This window comes from Pelodiscus sinensis, chromosome 2, assembly GCF_052426305.1.
Source record: "Pelodiscus sinensis isolate ZL-2025 chromosome 2, ASM5242630v1, whole genome shotgun sequence".
In the NCBI taxonomy this organism is placed as follows: domain Eukaryota; kingdom Metazoa; phylum Chordata; order Testudines; family Trionychidae; genus Pelodiscus; species Pelodiscus sinensis.
The window spans coordinates 184,852,575-184,868,366 of record NC_143053.1 but is presented as its reverse complement, the minus strand read 5'-3'; the positions used below and the strand labels follow the sequence as shown (position 1 = coordinate 184,868,366).

Here is a 15,792-nt window from a genome sequence, read left to right as displayed (position 1 = left end):
GTCACGATCTAATTAGGATGAATACGAGAAGGAATATTTTTTTAAAAGGCGTTAACTTTTGCACATTTGTCCGTGATTCATTTTAATCACGCAGCTGCATGGGGAAAAAAGCCCATGCCTCTCTTGGAGTGGACTTTGAAAACAAACAAAACCAGTGAGTTTTCATTTCTGATGGTAGTTTGAGTTTGGAAACCAAACAATCTGGAACTAAATTCTGCTTCCTCTTCAGCCTCCCGTTTACCTTCACTCTCCCAGTTGGGTTCTATTTGGCAGGGTGTCTGAGGAAGCACTTGGATGGAGACACACACCTTTGCATAGCTAAGTTGACTGGTCTGGAGCCAGGCATTCTTGAGTTTTAATTGTGCCTCTCTTACTGATACACTCTGTGTCCTGGAGCCATCAGTTGGCTTTGTGCCTTAGATTCTCTATTCATAAAATCAGAATAATAATGCCTACCTGTCTGCCGCCCAGAAGCTTTGGGAGGGTTAATTAGTATTTATAAAGCATTTTGACCATGGAAATTCTTTTACAAATGCCAAGTATAATTATAGAGACAAGGTGGGTAAGGTAACATCTTTTACTGGGCCATCTTTGGTTGGTGAGAGAGAAAAGCTTTTGAGCTACACAGAGTTCTTCTTTGGGTCTGGGAAACTAACTTAGGGCTTGTCTCCACTATGAGGGGAGCGACTGATCAACCGGCAGTCGATTTAGCAAGTCTAGTAAAGACCCACTAAAGTGACCTCCGATCACTCTCCTGTCAACTCCAGTACTCCAGCAGGACAACATTAGGGGAATCAACAGGATATTTTTTGTGTCAACCCTCTGCAGTGTGTACTGTGCAGTAAGCAGATATAAGCTAGTCGATCTGAGTTCTACTAACATAACTCAAATTGCTTAGATTAGATCGATCTGTCCTTGAAGTGTAGACCTTGTCTAAGAGTATTACTGCTAATACAAGGTGAAACAGATTGTTTAGCATGCTGGTTCCCAACCGCTGGGCTGTAGCCCACTGCTGGGTCACTGACCTCTGGCTGTCGGGCCGCAGTGGCTCTGGGGGCTGGGGTACGTTGCTCTCACCACGGCTGTTAGGAGAGGCATATCCTGCCACAACTTTCAGTCATCCAGTGCCAGGCAGGGGCAGTGTCTCCTCCCAGCCGCAGAAGAGTGTTTCCCTGTGTGGAGGGAAGACCGTGCAGATATGCCTCTCCCAACAGCCATGGCAGGAGGGGAGGTGATAGGCAGTGTACAGGCAGTCCCTGGGTTATGTACAAGATAGGGACTGTAGGTTTGTTCTTAAGTTGAATCTGTATGTAAGTCGGAACTGGCATCCAGATTCAGCCGCTGCTGAAACTGATCAGTTTCAACAGCAGCTGAATCTGGACACCAGTTCTGACTTACATACAGACTCAACTTAAGAACCCCAGGCATCCCCAAGTCAGCTGCTGCTGAAACTGATCAGCAGCTGATTCCAGGAAGCCCGGGGCAGAGCAACTCTGCCTCGGGCTTCCTGTAGTCAGCCGCTGGTCAGTTTCAGCAGCGGCTAACTTGGGGACGCCTGGGGCAGAGCAGCTCGGGTGCTGCTGGGTTGGTCCAGTAGCGTGGCCGCTCCTCGGCGCTACTGGACCAACCCAGCAGCACCCCAGCTGCTCTGCCCCAGGCGTCCTGATTCAGCCGCTGCTGAAACTGATCAGCAGCGGCTGAATCAGGACTCCTGCTGCCGGGTTGGTCCAGTAGCGCCAAGGACCGGTGCTGCGGGACCAACCGGCAGCGCCCCACCTTCTCTACCACAGGCCCCGGGCTTTGCTCCACGTCTCCCTGGTCTGCTGGGGGGGGCACTAGCTGCGTCCCCTCCCCAGCAGACCAGGGAGGCGCGGAGCAAAGCGGCGGAGGACCCGGGCCGGACCGCGGCGCTTCCAGATCAGCGCCGCAATCTGGCCCGGGTCCTCCGCAGCTTTGCTCAGCGTCTCCCTGGTCTGCAGAGCCAAGAGCCAAGAGCATACCAATCCCATGTTCCAATAGCAAGCATACCTGTAGGAGAAAATCAAAGAGCGCCAATTTGGCCCATTCCGTGTGCTGGACACTCAAACACGGAGCTATTCCGAGAGCTGCTGTGGAGTCCGCCATGCCACACCGCTGCCGCAGCAGAGACTGATACTGTAGCCAACCAAGTGCAAAAGAGTTCTGGTCATTGTTGGGGTCATCGAGGTGCTGGATATCTGGCACCCACCATACGATGGGCCTCGCTGCACCGTTGGTATATTTATAGGGCAGCAGGGGACTGTTGAATTTGCGGGCCACTGCAGGCGGACTCCTATTCAGCCCCAGCACTCTGTCCAAGTGGAAAGCTAGCACCTCATAGAGGTCACTGGGCCGCTTTATTAACCCACAGAGCCCATCCGAACAGTCTTGTTTAAGGTCAGATGGGGAAATGTCTTGGCTGGCCGAAAGGCTGACTCTGAGTATTTGTCCATGGGCAGGAATTCTAGTTTTGGTCACCACTTTGCCATTTGCCAGCCATTTCATCTTCTGCACGTCGTCTGCCGTAAACCAAGGTGGGATCCTCTCCCCAAACCTCAGGCTTCCCTCCCATTTGGCAGAAAGGGCATCTGCTCGAGTCTTCATACACCATTCCGATGTCTGTAACTGCTTAGCCACATCCACCCCGAAATGAGCTCCTGGCTCTCCAGGCTCCTGGGAGTAACTGCCTGTCTGTCTCTGAGTGCTTGCTGCACTTTTGAAGGGCAGCCTGATATCTGCTTCTGAGATAAAGGCTTTAATCAAATCTGAATGCTGCAGCTCAGTGCCAGCTGCTTGCACATCTGGTTTGCATTGGTCCTGCGCCACAGCTGGCTGGCTTGCAAAAGAGTTCTTAAGAAGTAAAACAAACTCCCGCTTTCCATCCTGCAAACCCCTTTTATTGCTGAGGGAAGAAGAAAAGAAAGGGGCTGCCGCCATTTGTGGTTTCATATCTGCCTTCTTCACTGTCAGTTTATAGAAATGACTATTGTTCCCCATATTCTTTAGTGAAAAATGAGTATTAAGCTCCCTTTTCTTCTCACTATTGGTCCCGCGAGGAATGTTTTCATGCGGTAATTTATTGCTGGCTTCAGAGCTTTTCCCAACAATGTTTTGTTTCCTAATCTCTCCTTTCTGCTTTCTCTTTGCTTTCAGCAGCGTGTGGTTTTGTTGGCGCAGGCTGCTTGGCTTGATCTTTTGTTTGCAAGTGGCATGGGGATGGTGTGAGGATTGCCTGTCCTTATTGGTGCCAGGAGGAGCGGACTTCCATTCACTGTGGTCAAAGCTCCTGGCCCCCCAGGGAACAGAGGTAGTGGTGTGTGTCCACAGTCGCCTGGGCCGGATGACTTTCCTATCTGGCTCAGCCAGTACCAAGAACTGTAAATCGGACTCCCTGTAGCTGTTTGGAAGCAGCAGTGGAAAACTTGTAAATGCCACCACAGAGAAAGCAAGCAAGAAGCAGAATCCAGCCACAGGTGGCTTCTTCAGCCTCCCCCTTCTCCGTGATCTCTGAGCCTGTGGAGGCAGAAAGAACAACCTTATTGACTACATCATGGGGGAAAGCTAGAGCTAGGACAGAACCTGTCTTCATGAAATGTATTGGCCTACAGGGAGTTTGGTTGATCAATGCAAATGGTATCCATAAATCATATTGTATTAGCTCTCACACAAGTAGCATCTGTACTTCCAGGAAGATCGGTGCTCTGTAGGTCGATCTTCCAGGTTCAATTTAGCAGGTCTAGTAAAGACCCGCTAAATCGAACACTGAGGATGCACCCATCGACCCTGGTACTCCTTGGAGTTGCGAGGAGTAAGGGAAGTTGATGGGAAAGTTTCTCCCATCGACCTCCCACTGTGGGGCCAACCCAGAAATTCGGTTTAAGGTATGTTGACTCCAAAAACACTATTCTCATAGCTGGAGTTGCGTATCTCAAATCAAAATTTCGCCACCAGTGTGGACTTAGCCTATGGCTCCTATACAGCTCCCACTAATGTCAGTAGCAAACCCCCAGTGATATCAGTGGGAACAGGGCTGGGCTGTGATGTAACTCCAGAGGCTTCACCGAGGCTGAATTTGGCCTAAAGAGGGGAAGAAAGTGAAAAAGTCAGGGTTTTTAATTAAAAAGACAATTATGCATCATCCTGGCCATTGTAAAACATGCTTCACTGCTTCACCAGCACTCTGATAATATCTTATTATTGGGGGACAGCAAGAGAGCTTAAAGGAACATCTGGAAAGACATAGATTTCCAGTGCATAACGTAATGCCAACTATTGCAGGACTTTGACTTATATTTGCCATATCCCTCTATGTCTCTGCCTTGCCTCTGTCTCTTTCTCATTTTGTATAGATTCATACATTCCAAGGCCAGAAGGGACCAGTGTGATCATCTGGTTTGACCTCCTGTGTAAGGCACACCATGGAACTGCCCCAAAATAATTCCTAGAACAGATCTTTTTGGAAAACACCAAAATTGTGATGTGTAAATTGTCGAAGGTGGAGGATGACCCTTTGTAACTTGTTCCGATGGTTAATTACTCACTGTTAAAATCTGAATGCCTTATTTCCAGTCTGAATTTGTCTAGCTTCAGCTTCCAGCCACTGGAAGTTGTACTCTTCTCTGCTAGACTGAGGAGTCTATTATTCAATACTTGTTCTTCATGTAGATACCTAGGGTATGTCTACACTACAGAGTTAGTTCGAACTAACAGACGTTAGTTCGAACTAACTTTCATAGGTGCTACACTAGCGCTCTGTTAGTTCGAACTTAATTTGAACTAGCGGAGCGCTTAGTTCGAACTAGGAAAACCTCATTTTACGAGGATTAAGCCTAGTTCGAACTAGCTAGTTCGAATTAAGGGGTGTGTAGCCCCTTAATTCGAACTAGCGGGAGGCTAGCCTTCCCCAGGTTTCCCTGGTGGCCACTCTGGCCAACACCACGGAAACTCGTATGCCCCCCTCCCGGCCCCGGACCCCTTAAAGGGGCACGGGCTGGCTACGGTGCCCGTGCCAGGTGCAAGCCTGCCAGCACCCAGCCAGCAGACCCTGCACCTGGCACGGCTCGAGCCACCCACCCGATGCCCCCCAGGCCTTCCCCTCTTCCCGGGACCAGGCTGGCGGCTCCCGGGAGCTTGCCCGGGACTGCAAGAGGCGGGCACCCACCTGGGCTAGTGCGGACATCGTGGACCTCGTCCACGATCTCCGCACTAGGCACAGGAAAGTGGCCGTCTAGGTCAGGAGAGCTTCCAGCCTGGCCACCCAGGAGCAGGTGTGCATGAAAATCAAGGGGGTCCACTGAGACCCCCGACCCTGAGCCCTGAGCTTACAATGGCCATCCTGGGTCAGACCAAAGGTCCATCTAGCCCAGTAGCCTGTCTGCCGACAGAGGCCAACCCTAGGGACCCTGGAGGGGATGGACCGAAGACAGTGACCAAGCCATTTGTCTCATGCCATCCCTCTCCAGCCTTCCACAAACCTTGGCCAGGGACAACACTCCTACCCCCTGGCTAATAGTACTCCATGGACACAACCTCCATGACTTGATCTCACGTCCCTTTAAACTCTGTTCTAGTTCTAGCCTTCACAGCCTCCTGCAGCAAGGAGTTCCACAGGTTGACTCTTTGCTTTGTGAAGAACAACTTTCTGTTACTAGTTTGAAGCCTGCTACCCATTCCTTTCCTTTGGTGTCCTCTAGTCCTTCTTTATGGGAACTAATGAAGAACTTTTCTGTATGCACCATCTCCACCCAACTCCTGCTTTTAGAGACCTCTATCCTGTCCCCCCTCCGTCTCCTCTTTTCTAAGCTAAAAAGTCCCAGTCTCTTTAGCCTCTCTTCATATGGGACCTGTTCCCAACCCCCGATCATTTTAGTTGCCCTCCCCTCTCCCACCCTCTCTCTTCCCCTCTCCCACCTCCTTTTCCCAGTCTCCCCCAGTTTTGTTCAATAAAGACAGATTCCATTTTGGAACACAATTGTCCTTTATTTTGTACATCAAGAAAAGGGGCTAGGGAAGGGTAGGTGGAAGGAGATGAGGGAGGAATGGGGCACGAGACCCCGATGGGGAGGACTGGGCTGGCTCTGCGGGCTTCTGGGGGTGGAAGTTCTCCTGCAGCCCCCCAATTGCCCCCTCTCCCCAGATGGCAGCCTGCGGCAAGTGCAGCCGGGCTGATGGCCGAGTGCTGTGATGTGCCCAGTGTGGGCACTCCGGGCACTCCAAGCCAGGACTAGTTTGCAAGCAGGGCACCCCTGAGAACTGTCTGTCCGGGGTCGGGACCCTTTAAGGCAGCCCTCGGCTAGCCTGAGACAGCATCTCCATGCTCTAAGTCCTCCTCTGATGCCCTGCCATCCTTAAGCCTGGTTCAGGGTCCACTTAATGTGGACATGCTAGTTTGAATTAGCAAAACGCTAATTCGAACTAGTTTTTAGTTCTAGACGCGTTAGTTCGAATTAGCTTAGTTCGAATTAACTAATTCGAACTAAGTTAGTTTGAATTAGCGCTGTAGTGTAGACGTACCCTTAGAGACTGCGATCAAGTCATCCCTTCACCTTCTCTCTAGGCTAAGGGGACAGCCCCTGGAGTCTCTCTCTTCAAGGCATGTTTCTAATCCTTTCATCATTCTTGTGGTCTGTCTCTAAACCAGTGGTCACCAACCAGTAGTTCAGGATCTACTAGTAGATCTTGGAGCCTCTGACAAGGGATCCTGACTGGTTTGGCCAAGAGGCTAACAAGTTCCAGCACTTCAGCTACTCCTCCTCCCACTGCTGTGCACCTCCTGCCCTTTGCCTGCAAGCTGATCCCCTCAGGAGCCTCCTGCTTTCTGGGCAGGGCAGTGGAGGAAAAGGGAGCACTGATGTCAGGGTGCCCCCTTCCCCTCTGTATTATTTCTCCACAGAGCAGAGTGTGGGGCATAACAGGACCAGGGATGGAGTTTGCTGGCTGCTTTTGGGAGTGGTGCAGGGCCAGGGCAGGGGTGAGCCTCCCTTAGCCCCACTGCACCACCACCCAGGAGCCACCTGTGGTAAGCAGCACCTAGCTGGAGCCCACATCCTGAAACCCTACCCCAGTCATGAACCCTCTCCTCAACCCCAAGCCCCTGCCCTAACCCCGAGCACCCATGTATCCAAACACCCTCCCGGAGCCTGTCCCTAGAACCACCTCTGGCATCCAAACTGCCTGCACCACGCTCAGCTCTGAGCCCTTCTCGCACTCCAACTCCCTTAATCCAAAACCAGAGCCTGCACCTCAATCCTCTGCTCCAGCCTGGTGAAAGGGAGGGAGGATGGAGTGAGCAGGGTTGGGGCCTCAGAGAAGGGGCACAAAGGAGGTGGGACAAAGGTATTTGGGTTTGAGGTAGATCCTGGATTGCACTTAAATACAAAAAAAGTGATCTCATGCTTGAAAAGTTTGGAGACCACTGCTCTAAACTCGCTCCCATTTTTCAACATCCTTCTTGAATTGTGGACACCAGAACTAGAGGCTGTATTCCAGCAGCAGGCTCAGCCGTACCAAATACAGAGGTAAAATAACTCGCTACTCCTACTTGAGCTTCCCCTGTTTATGCATCCAAACCCTGTTTATGCATCTCCTGTTTATGCAGTGGCCTCTTTGGCCACATCACACTGGGGGATCACAATCAGTTGGTTATCCAACACAATCCCCAAATGTTTTTCAGAGTCACTGTTTCCAAGGATGGAGTCCCTCCTCCTGTAAGTATGGCCAGCATTCTTTCTGCCCCGATACATACATTTAGCTATATGCAAGGCATTGTTTGCCGGTGCCCAGTTTGCCAAGAAATCCACATTTTTGGCCTCTTCATTATTTATCCCTCCCCCAACTTTTCTGTCATCTGCAAACTTTCAGTGATGATTTTATGTTTACTTCCAGGTCATCAGTAAAAATATTAAATAGCATATGGCCATGGACCGCTCCCTGAGGGACCCCACTAGCAACTATTTGTTGAGGAGAACCCATTTACAATTGCACTTGGAGGCCTATCAATCAGCCAGCTTTTAATCCATTTAATGTGTGCCAGGTTACTTTTATATCGGTCTAGTTTTTTAATCAAAATGTCACGCTGCCTGATGTTCTAGCACACCCCCTATGTTCTGCTCAGTTGGCTCACCTTCTTCTCCCCGTAACAGCCTTTTTCTATTGGTATTGGCGTGGGAGTCACAACAGCAGCTTCTGTCTCTCATACATGTCATTGTGGTCAGCCCAGCTGAGTCAGCCTGGAGGGAAAAGCATGAGGATCCTGGAAAGGAGTCTCCATAGCTTACTACTCCTATGGAGCAAGCAGGGAACAGCCTTTTTCCACAAGAAGCATCTTTGTTTTGTATGCCGCCTTTTGCACCTGAACGTCCGCTGTGCCTCATAACCTCACCCCCTTCTGTAAAGTCGACTGACCCCTTCTGTAAAGCAAGCTGGCCCTTCTCTGGTCAAAATACCCATACAGTAAATCAGATCTAGTTGACCGTGACTCTCCCTAAGTGCTGCATTTAACCCCACAGTTGCCCATCACTCACAATTCAGTCCCTGCTTCCCCTGTGTTCCATAGGAGTAGTAAGCTATGGAAACTCCTTTCCTGGAGACACATGCTTTTCCCTCCAGGCTGGCTCAGCTGGGCTGACCATCATGACATGTATGAGAGACGGAGACTGCTGTTGGGACTCCCACTCCAATAGCCAACACAAAAGCATAAGACGGTATCTCACACCCCATGCCCACCTGCATGGGCGCAGAGTAGAGCCCATGAGTGAACCCTAAGTTTTACCAAACCAACACCCTACAACAGCATTTTGCTTCTGGTGCAGTGGAAATGGGTTCTCCTGCCAAGCGTGTATTGAGGAAGTGACACTAATAATTGCATAGGCTTACTCACCAATTGGTTTTGTAAAATAACAAATGACGGTGGTACCCCTCCCACCTTGGGACAATGCAACATAACATCAAAACGCAATGCAAAACTGCTGCCATTCAGCTGTGGAGCAGGAGAGCTCTGCCTGATGTCTCTACCTACGGCATCTCTGTCTGCTTAGCAGGTCTGAGAGATATTCCAGTACTAGGCTTCCACTGATCAGTGCTTCACTGTGTTTCTGAATGTGCCTGGTTTGGTGAGCAACCCCCACTTCCACGTGTTCTTGCGAAAGGTCTAGTTCTGTCACAGCTGGCTGGTTTGCAGCGTTGGGGCCTCCTTTGGCACAAGGAGATTAAAAAATGCTTGCAATGTGATTTATGTCAAGTGGCTTCTGACAGGCATCTTAACTAAGTATCCAGTCAGAACAGGAGCGAGCCTGTTACCGATTTTTTTTCGGACTTGTGTTTAGCCGTATAACTGAAATAAAGGAGAAAAAAAAACCATTACCTTTAATGAATTTGTCATGGGAAACATTTAGCTAAAAGTTTGTGCCATAAAAATGAATAGTCATTCAAAATGAATTTTGTTCTCCTCATCTCTCTGGCTGAGTAGGTCACTGATAAAACTGGAATTCTTCCTTTGCTTAGTGCTTGTTTAAATCTTGCCGAGGTTGCTAGCAACTGTTTTTGGCTTAGTTGAAAGGTGGTGTTCACTCAGGTCCCACTTTTGACACTACAGCTATGGCTACATTATGGATGAGGGCTGAAATTTCCTCTGCTTGTGTACACATATGCGGGCTAGCGCTCATCAAAGTAGCACAAGTATAAATAGCCGCATAGCCGTGGTAGCACTGGATATAACAGCAGGGACACAGCTGAGCCAGGCAAAACACATGCCCACCAGTTTCATGCAAGCATGGCTCAGACTCACCTCCATTGCCTCTACCTGTCCTACTATGGCTATGCTATGTTATACTACAGCGAACTCAATGGGAGTACGTGTACACAAGCGGGGGAATCCCATCCCCTGCTTGTATTGTAGACACAGCTTGATAGCAACGTGGATCCCCTGCTGGGTAATCCCAGCCAACAGGCCAAGGACTTAATGTGCATGGAGGATGATCTACCTGCTTGTCCCTAGAGGTAGTCCCTCCATGGGAGGCAGGGCAGCATGGGGAGCCACATTACCTCGTCTGTAAATAGAGGATGTCCCGCTCTAGAGCTGTTAATCAGGCACAAAATTCACTTCAAAAATGGGAGAGCACTAAAAATGGATGAAAGGTGTCAATAGATTTGAGTCTTATATTTAAAAAACGGTAAAACAGGTGCCTTGTATGTCCAGGTTGTAGAAATCTGTCAGCGCCCTGGAGAACAAGCTCAGGCTGAGGGATGTGAGGTTGGTAGAGGTCCAAGAAAGAACTGAATCTGAAACCGAGAAATTATTCTTAGGTTGCCGCGATGAGAAAAGTGGTAGAAAGGGCTCTTCTGATGTTCTCTGTGCAATGGCATGTGAATTATTCCAACATCACCACTTCCCACTCCTATCCTCTGGCGTGGGGTGAAATCCCATTTCCCCCTTTCAGTCCTATGAGAGTTTTGCCAGTGACTTCAATGGGGAAAGGCTTTTCAACATAAAACTGACCCTTTTCCGAGTCAGTGGCACTCGCTCTTTCACCACAATAAAAGCCCTGTTTCATTGCTGTGCCCTGCATGTATCTGAGGCCCTGACCATGCAGATATGTATGCACATGCTTAAATGTACTGCTGTGAGCGGTCCCATTGATCTCAGTGGGATCATCATTCACCGGAGTATAGTTAAGGATGCATGCATGCCTATAGGACTGTGGTTTAAATCAGTTGTGCACCAAGATCAATGGGACTGCAATTTGTGCAGCTCCTTCTTGCTGCGTTCCATTGCACACATCCACATGCAATATTCCCCAATACACACATATCCTTTGTCCCAAGCTTAACAAAACTGCTGATGATTCTGTGTTCTGACAGGGAAATAACTTAGTTTCCTTCTGCTACTGGTGGCATCACAAGGAAAAAATAAGTAAGACAGCTAATGTGTCAGCTTAATCTGGGATCTCACTAAAATGCCATAACCATATGGGTATTACAAGGTGTCACTACAGGGCAGACATAAGGTTGTTTGAATGCTCTGCATGACTTTGTAGTACTTACTTTATCGTGGCTGGATTTCTTGTATGTGAACCCTTAACACTGAATTACCTAAGTGAGTAATGGTTAGTTTAGTGATATCACAACAGCCATGTAATGATTTTTCCCCTTACCTTATCAGTATATACTCTCAACCTTAATTCTCTCTTAATATAGATTTTTTTCTGGGATGACTTCATGTATATCATTTAACAAGATGAATACACAGCAGCTGTACCTAGCAGCCTCTCAGCTTCTCTGCTTTAAGTTGTCAATTTCTTATTGAGTTGTGGGAAAAGTGCTTTGTGGGGTATCAACAATAGCAGAGGCAGTTAATTGATCCACCTTAACCCCTTCAGGTCTTGTGTGAGGTGGACACTATCACAGGTCCTCATAGTGATGATCCATTATTTCCATTTGCTGAAAACCTGGGCGGTGCCATATAATCTGGTGCAGCTATGGGTAGTAACTCTATGTTCCTATTGCTCGAGTTACATAAGCATGCCTTCGTTTGAGGAAAAAGCACTGCCTTCCAGTTCTGGAATTGAATCCTCATTATGTTTATAACTTTTTAGCTGAATAAGCACTGAAGAAAATTAGAAATGGAACAGGGCAAGTAAGCAAAATTCTGGTTTCGGATTTCTGCACACATAAACACAGTATGGAGTACATTTACATAGAATGCCTGTCGTGTTTGTGGTGCATAGAGACAGGCCTGAATTAAAACCCTGGACATGCATCCTCTCAAACAGTGAGAACACTTGGATTTGGATCAGAATTTTGACCATAGCTCACACCTCTATTACAGACTTAACTCACAACCCAGAGGCAAGAGCCCTCCGATCATGAGATACTTTGGAGCTCTGCCTGCCTGTTGCCACTTAACAGTTTGCCCATTGCTAGTTTGAATATTATATAGTTACCCAGCATACATTGCAGGGGCTAGGCAAAAAGGAATTTCATTTAGTCTGACTTTCCTATAAATTCAATTCTAAAGGAAGATACATTTGTCCTAGCCCCAGGGGCAATGATATTCAGACTGCACATTCAGGGTGCATCTAGACTATAAAGCTTTTCCGGGATACCAGAGGTATCCCGGAAAAGCTCTACCATGTCCAAGGAATGTGTCTGCTTTTCCGAAAAATTTTTTGGAAAAACAGATGCGTTTTGTAGGCATCCCTGTAAACCTTGTTTTACGAGAAAGAAGGGATGTTCCGAAAGAGGGTTTTTTCCCCGGCATTTGGTCCCGTGTAGACGGGCCAAATGTTGGAAAAGCCTCTTTCAGAAGAGCAATTCACAATTTGCATATCTTTTTCTGACTTTTCTTTGTAGTGTAGACATAGCCTCAGACTGCAATTTGAAGCTATGGGGAGGGATTCTTCTTCATCTTTGGCTATTGTGTGCACCCGATAAAAGTCCATAAGCTGGTGGAGAGAACAGACAGGCACTGGACAGGACTGCTGAAAGCTGACCTACATAGGCCCACTCACAAACTCCAGCGTCAGGGTGTGTCAGGCCAGGGGCAAGGGCAGAAAGGGTGTGTGGGGAGTAAGAAAGCCTACACATGTCCAGAAAGTATCTTCTTAATAGAACTGAGCAGCCCAGCGCTGGGAGGGGGCAGAGCAGTGCTGCAAAGTAAAGCTGCTTCTGTCTGCCCTGCTGTATGTAGGGGGTTGCACCCTGGGCTGAGCTTTGCTGTACTGTATTTCCTGGAGCAGCGACGCAGAACCTCAACCTTTGTGTTTACATAGTCAGGAGTTAGTGGATTAGCGTGTCTTGGTCAATAGCTGAAGCATTTCTATGAGACTTATGGGGCAGTTCTCAGATGATACACATTGGTATCCGGAGGAACAGAACTAGCACAGCAATACTTTCACATTTCTTTAGCGTTGCCCAATAGCTACATGAATATATATAGGTACAAATAAAATGAAAGCTGTCCCTTTTAGCCAAACTCGTTGAAAGTCATACCCAGGCGCACATCCCACTTGGTCATTTGTCGTGCACTGTGTCTTGCCTGTCGCGCTGCTACAAGGCACTGTTTCTTTTTGCCTCCTGCTCTAAAGGCTGCAGAATTGGCTGGGCTCTCTGCCCAAGACTACACCACAAGCTGTCTTATGAAAAGCCCAGATGCCGCCAGAGACAACACGAGTCCCCAGGGAGTGCTGAAGTTTGCTGTACAGCCACATGTCAGTTAGTATAAAGGTGTGCACACATGAAAGGCATTTTGCTGTTGTTTTATTTCACAATATGGTTTTCACTCCCGTGAGTCTTAAAGACACTCAGACTTACTGTCCTCCTCTGCCTTAAATCTTTCTTTCTGGGATCTTAAGTTCTTTTCCATTCTTTCCTTTCTCCAGTGCCTACCTCTCCCAAATTAGCCTCTGCTGAATGAGACTATACCAGTAGGGCTCATCTACACACTAGAAGCACTTTTATATCACTATTGCTGCCTCCAAACTAGATGGTTGCACTGATTTCATGATATCAGTTTTAAATTCTTACAGTTAAAGTAATCCAAAAACTCTGTCAAAAAATCCTTCAAGTGGAGTTGAACAGAGATTGTCACAATGTGTTGATTGAACCATTTGGCATTTTCCCACTTTGAAATATATTCCACAGTTTAGTTTGACTTGGCATGATTTTGATAGAGCCTCTAACTGGTGCATTGTTTGTCTGGGGTATGCAATATAATTCATACAGAAAGACTGGGAGATGATCTATCTTGTATGTAGGAGGGAACTAAGGCTGGTCTACTATATTTGGAGCCTGAAAAATTGCTGCTTTACCACCAGCAGGGAAGTGTGTATGGAGAGAGACTACAAAATTTTGTTTTATGCACAAAGCCTTAGATCTTATTTCCTTGTAGTCATATTTAGTAGGCTCATAAGAGACTGATAAAAATTGTAAACTGGAGATTGGAACATTGTGAGCGGATGCTATGCAAATTTCTCTGCATTGCTTAGCGAATTTAGCTCAGCCTTGGCCTGAAGTAACCCCTTGTATTACAGCACTGGGCCTCCTTTATGTACAGAATGCTAGCTGTGCATTTGTCGCCTGCTGCAGTGCACAGAAATATTCACTGGGGACTAAGCTGAGACCACGGTCTCATTCGCATCGAGCTGGAACTTGCCTGCTATGAAATGTTGGCATATTTCATAACTTTCTGTCCTCGCCTCTCTCAATATTCCCCCCTCTTATTGAAAAAAAGATTTTCTAGAAGTAGTTCAATGCACTGGCATGGTGGCAACAATTTCTTAAAGAGTATTAAAGTATTAAGCACTCAAACTCCACTGAACTTCATTTGAAAAAAATCTCAACCTGTACGTTCCAGGAATGGCTCAGAAGTGAAGGCCAAACTATAATAATAGTCTAATGCACTCCTGAAATGCATTGAGTACTCATGTGAACTGTGGAAATTCTTATGGTTACATAGGCATAGTCATACAGAAATCCCACAAAATAAAACCATACGGCTTTGTGTGAAAGAAAACATAGCTGTTCGCTAAGCCACCTCCATGTGGTTTAGGGAACAGAACACAAAACTGGCGGTTCCAAACACAGCCCTCTCACACAGGAGTTCAACGAGAATGCCCATGCGCTGTTACTAGGTGTAGCGGTGACAACTGGAGTGGGGGGGAATCTTTTTTTAATGAAACCTAAAAGCAGGAGTAGCTCATCTGGCTTCATGTTTCACTGCAAATCTGGAACCCAAGTCCATGTCCAGCAAACCAAGGTCTATGTTTCAAATGAACCTGATTAATGCATGGCCTACTGAGGGAGTTGGCAAATGTCATTGAGGAGCCTTTGGCCATTATCTTTGAAAAGTCGTGGAGGTCGGGAGAAATCCAGGTTGATTGGAAAAAGGCAAATGTAGTGCCCATCTTCAAAAAAGCGAAAAGGAACGATCCAGGGAACTATAGGCCGGTCAGTCTTACCTCGGTTCCTGGAAAAATAATGGAAGGGATCCTTAAGGAATCCATTTTGAGGTACTTGGAAGAGAGAAAAGTGATTAGGAATAGTCAGCATAGATTCACAAAGGGAAAGTTGTGCCTGACCAATCTGATTAGCTTCTATGATGAGGTAACTGGCTCTGTGGATGTGGGAAAATCAGTGGATGTGATATACCTTGACTTCAGCAAGGCTTGTGATACGGTCTCCCACGATATTCTTACCAGCAAGTTAAGGGAATGTGGATTGGATAAATGGACGGTAAGATGGATAGAAAGATGGCTAGAAGGCCGGGCCCAGCGCGTAGTGATCAACGGCTCGATGTCAGGATGGCGGTCGGTTTCTAGCGGAGTGCCCTAAGGTTCGGTTCTAGGACCAGTTTTGTTCAATATCTTTATTGATGACCTGGATGAGGGGATGGATTGCACCCTCAGCAAGTTTGTGGATGACACTAAGCTAGGGGGAGAGGTAGATACACTTGAGGGCAGAGATAGGGTCCAGAGTGACTTAGACAAATTGGAGGATTGGGCCACAAGAAATCTGATGAGGTTCAACAAGGAGAAGTGCAGAGTCCTGCACTTGAGATGGAAGAATCCCAAGCATTGTTACAAGCTGGTTAACCAACCAGTTAAGTAGTAGTTCTGCAGAAAAGGACCTGGATGTTACAGTGGATGAGAAGCTAGATATGAGTCAACAGTGTGCCCTTGTAGCCAAGAAAGCTAATGGCATATTAGGTTGCATTAAGAAGAGCATTGCCAGCAGATCCAGAGATGTCATTATTCCCCTTTATTAGGCTCTGGTGAGGTC

At 47.5% G+C, this 15,792-nt stretch overlaps 1 protein-coding gene across 2 annotated transcripts in view; it reads right to left on the bottom strand.

The window, feature by feature from the left end:
• GASK1A (golgi associated kinase 1A) overlaps positions 1 to 15,792 on the bottom strand; it is a 69,973-nt gene that overhangs the window by 29,120 nt on the left and 25,061 nt on the right. For both annotated transcript variants that reach the window (XM_006125572.5, XM_006125571.5), the window contains exon 2: positions 2,029 to 3,531. In XM_006125572.5, the coding sequence (XP_006125634.3) occupies positions 2,029 to 3,531 (1,503 nt within the window). The remainder of the gene's footprint in view (positions 1 to 2,028; positions 3,532 to 15,792) is intronic.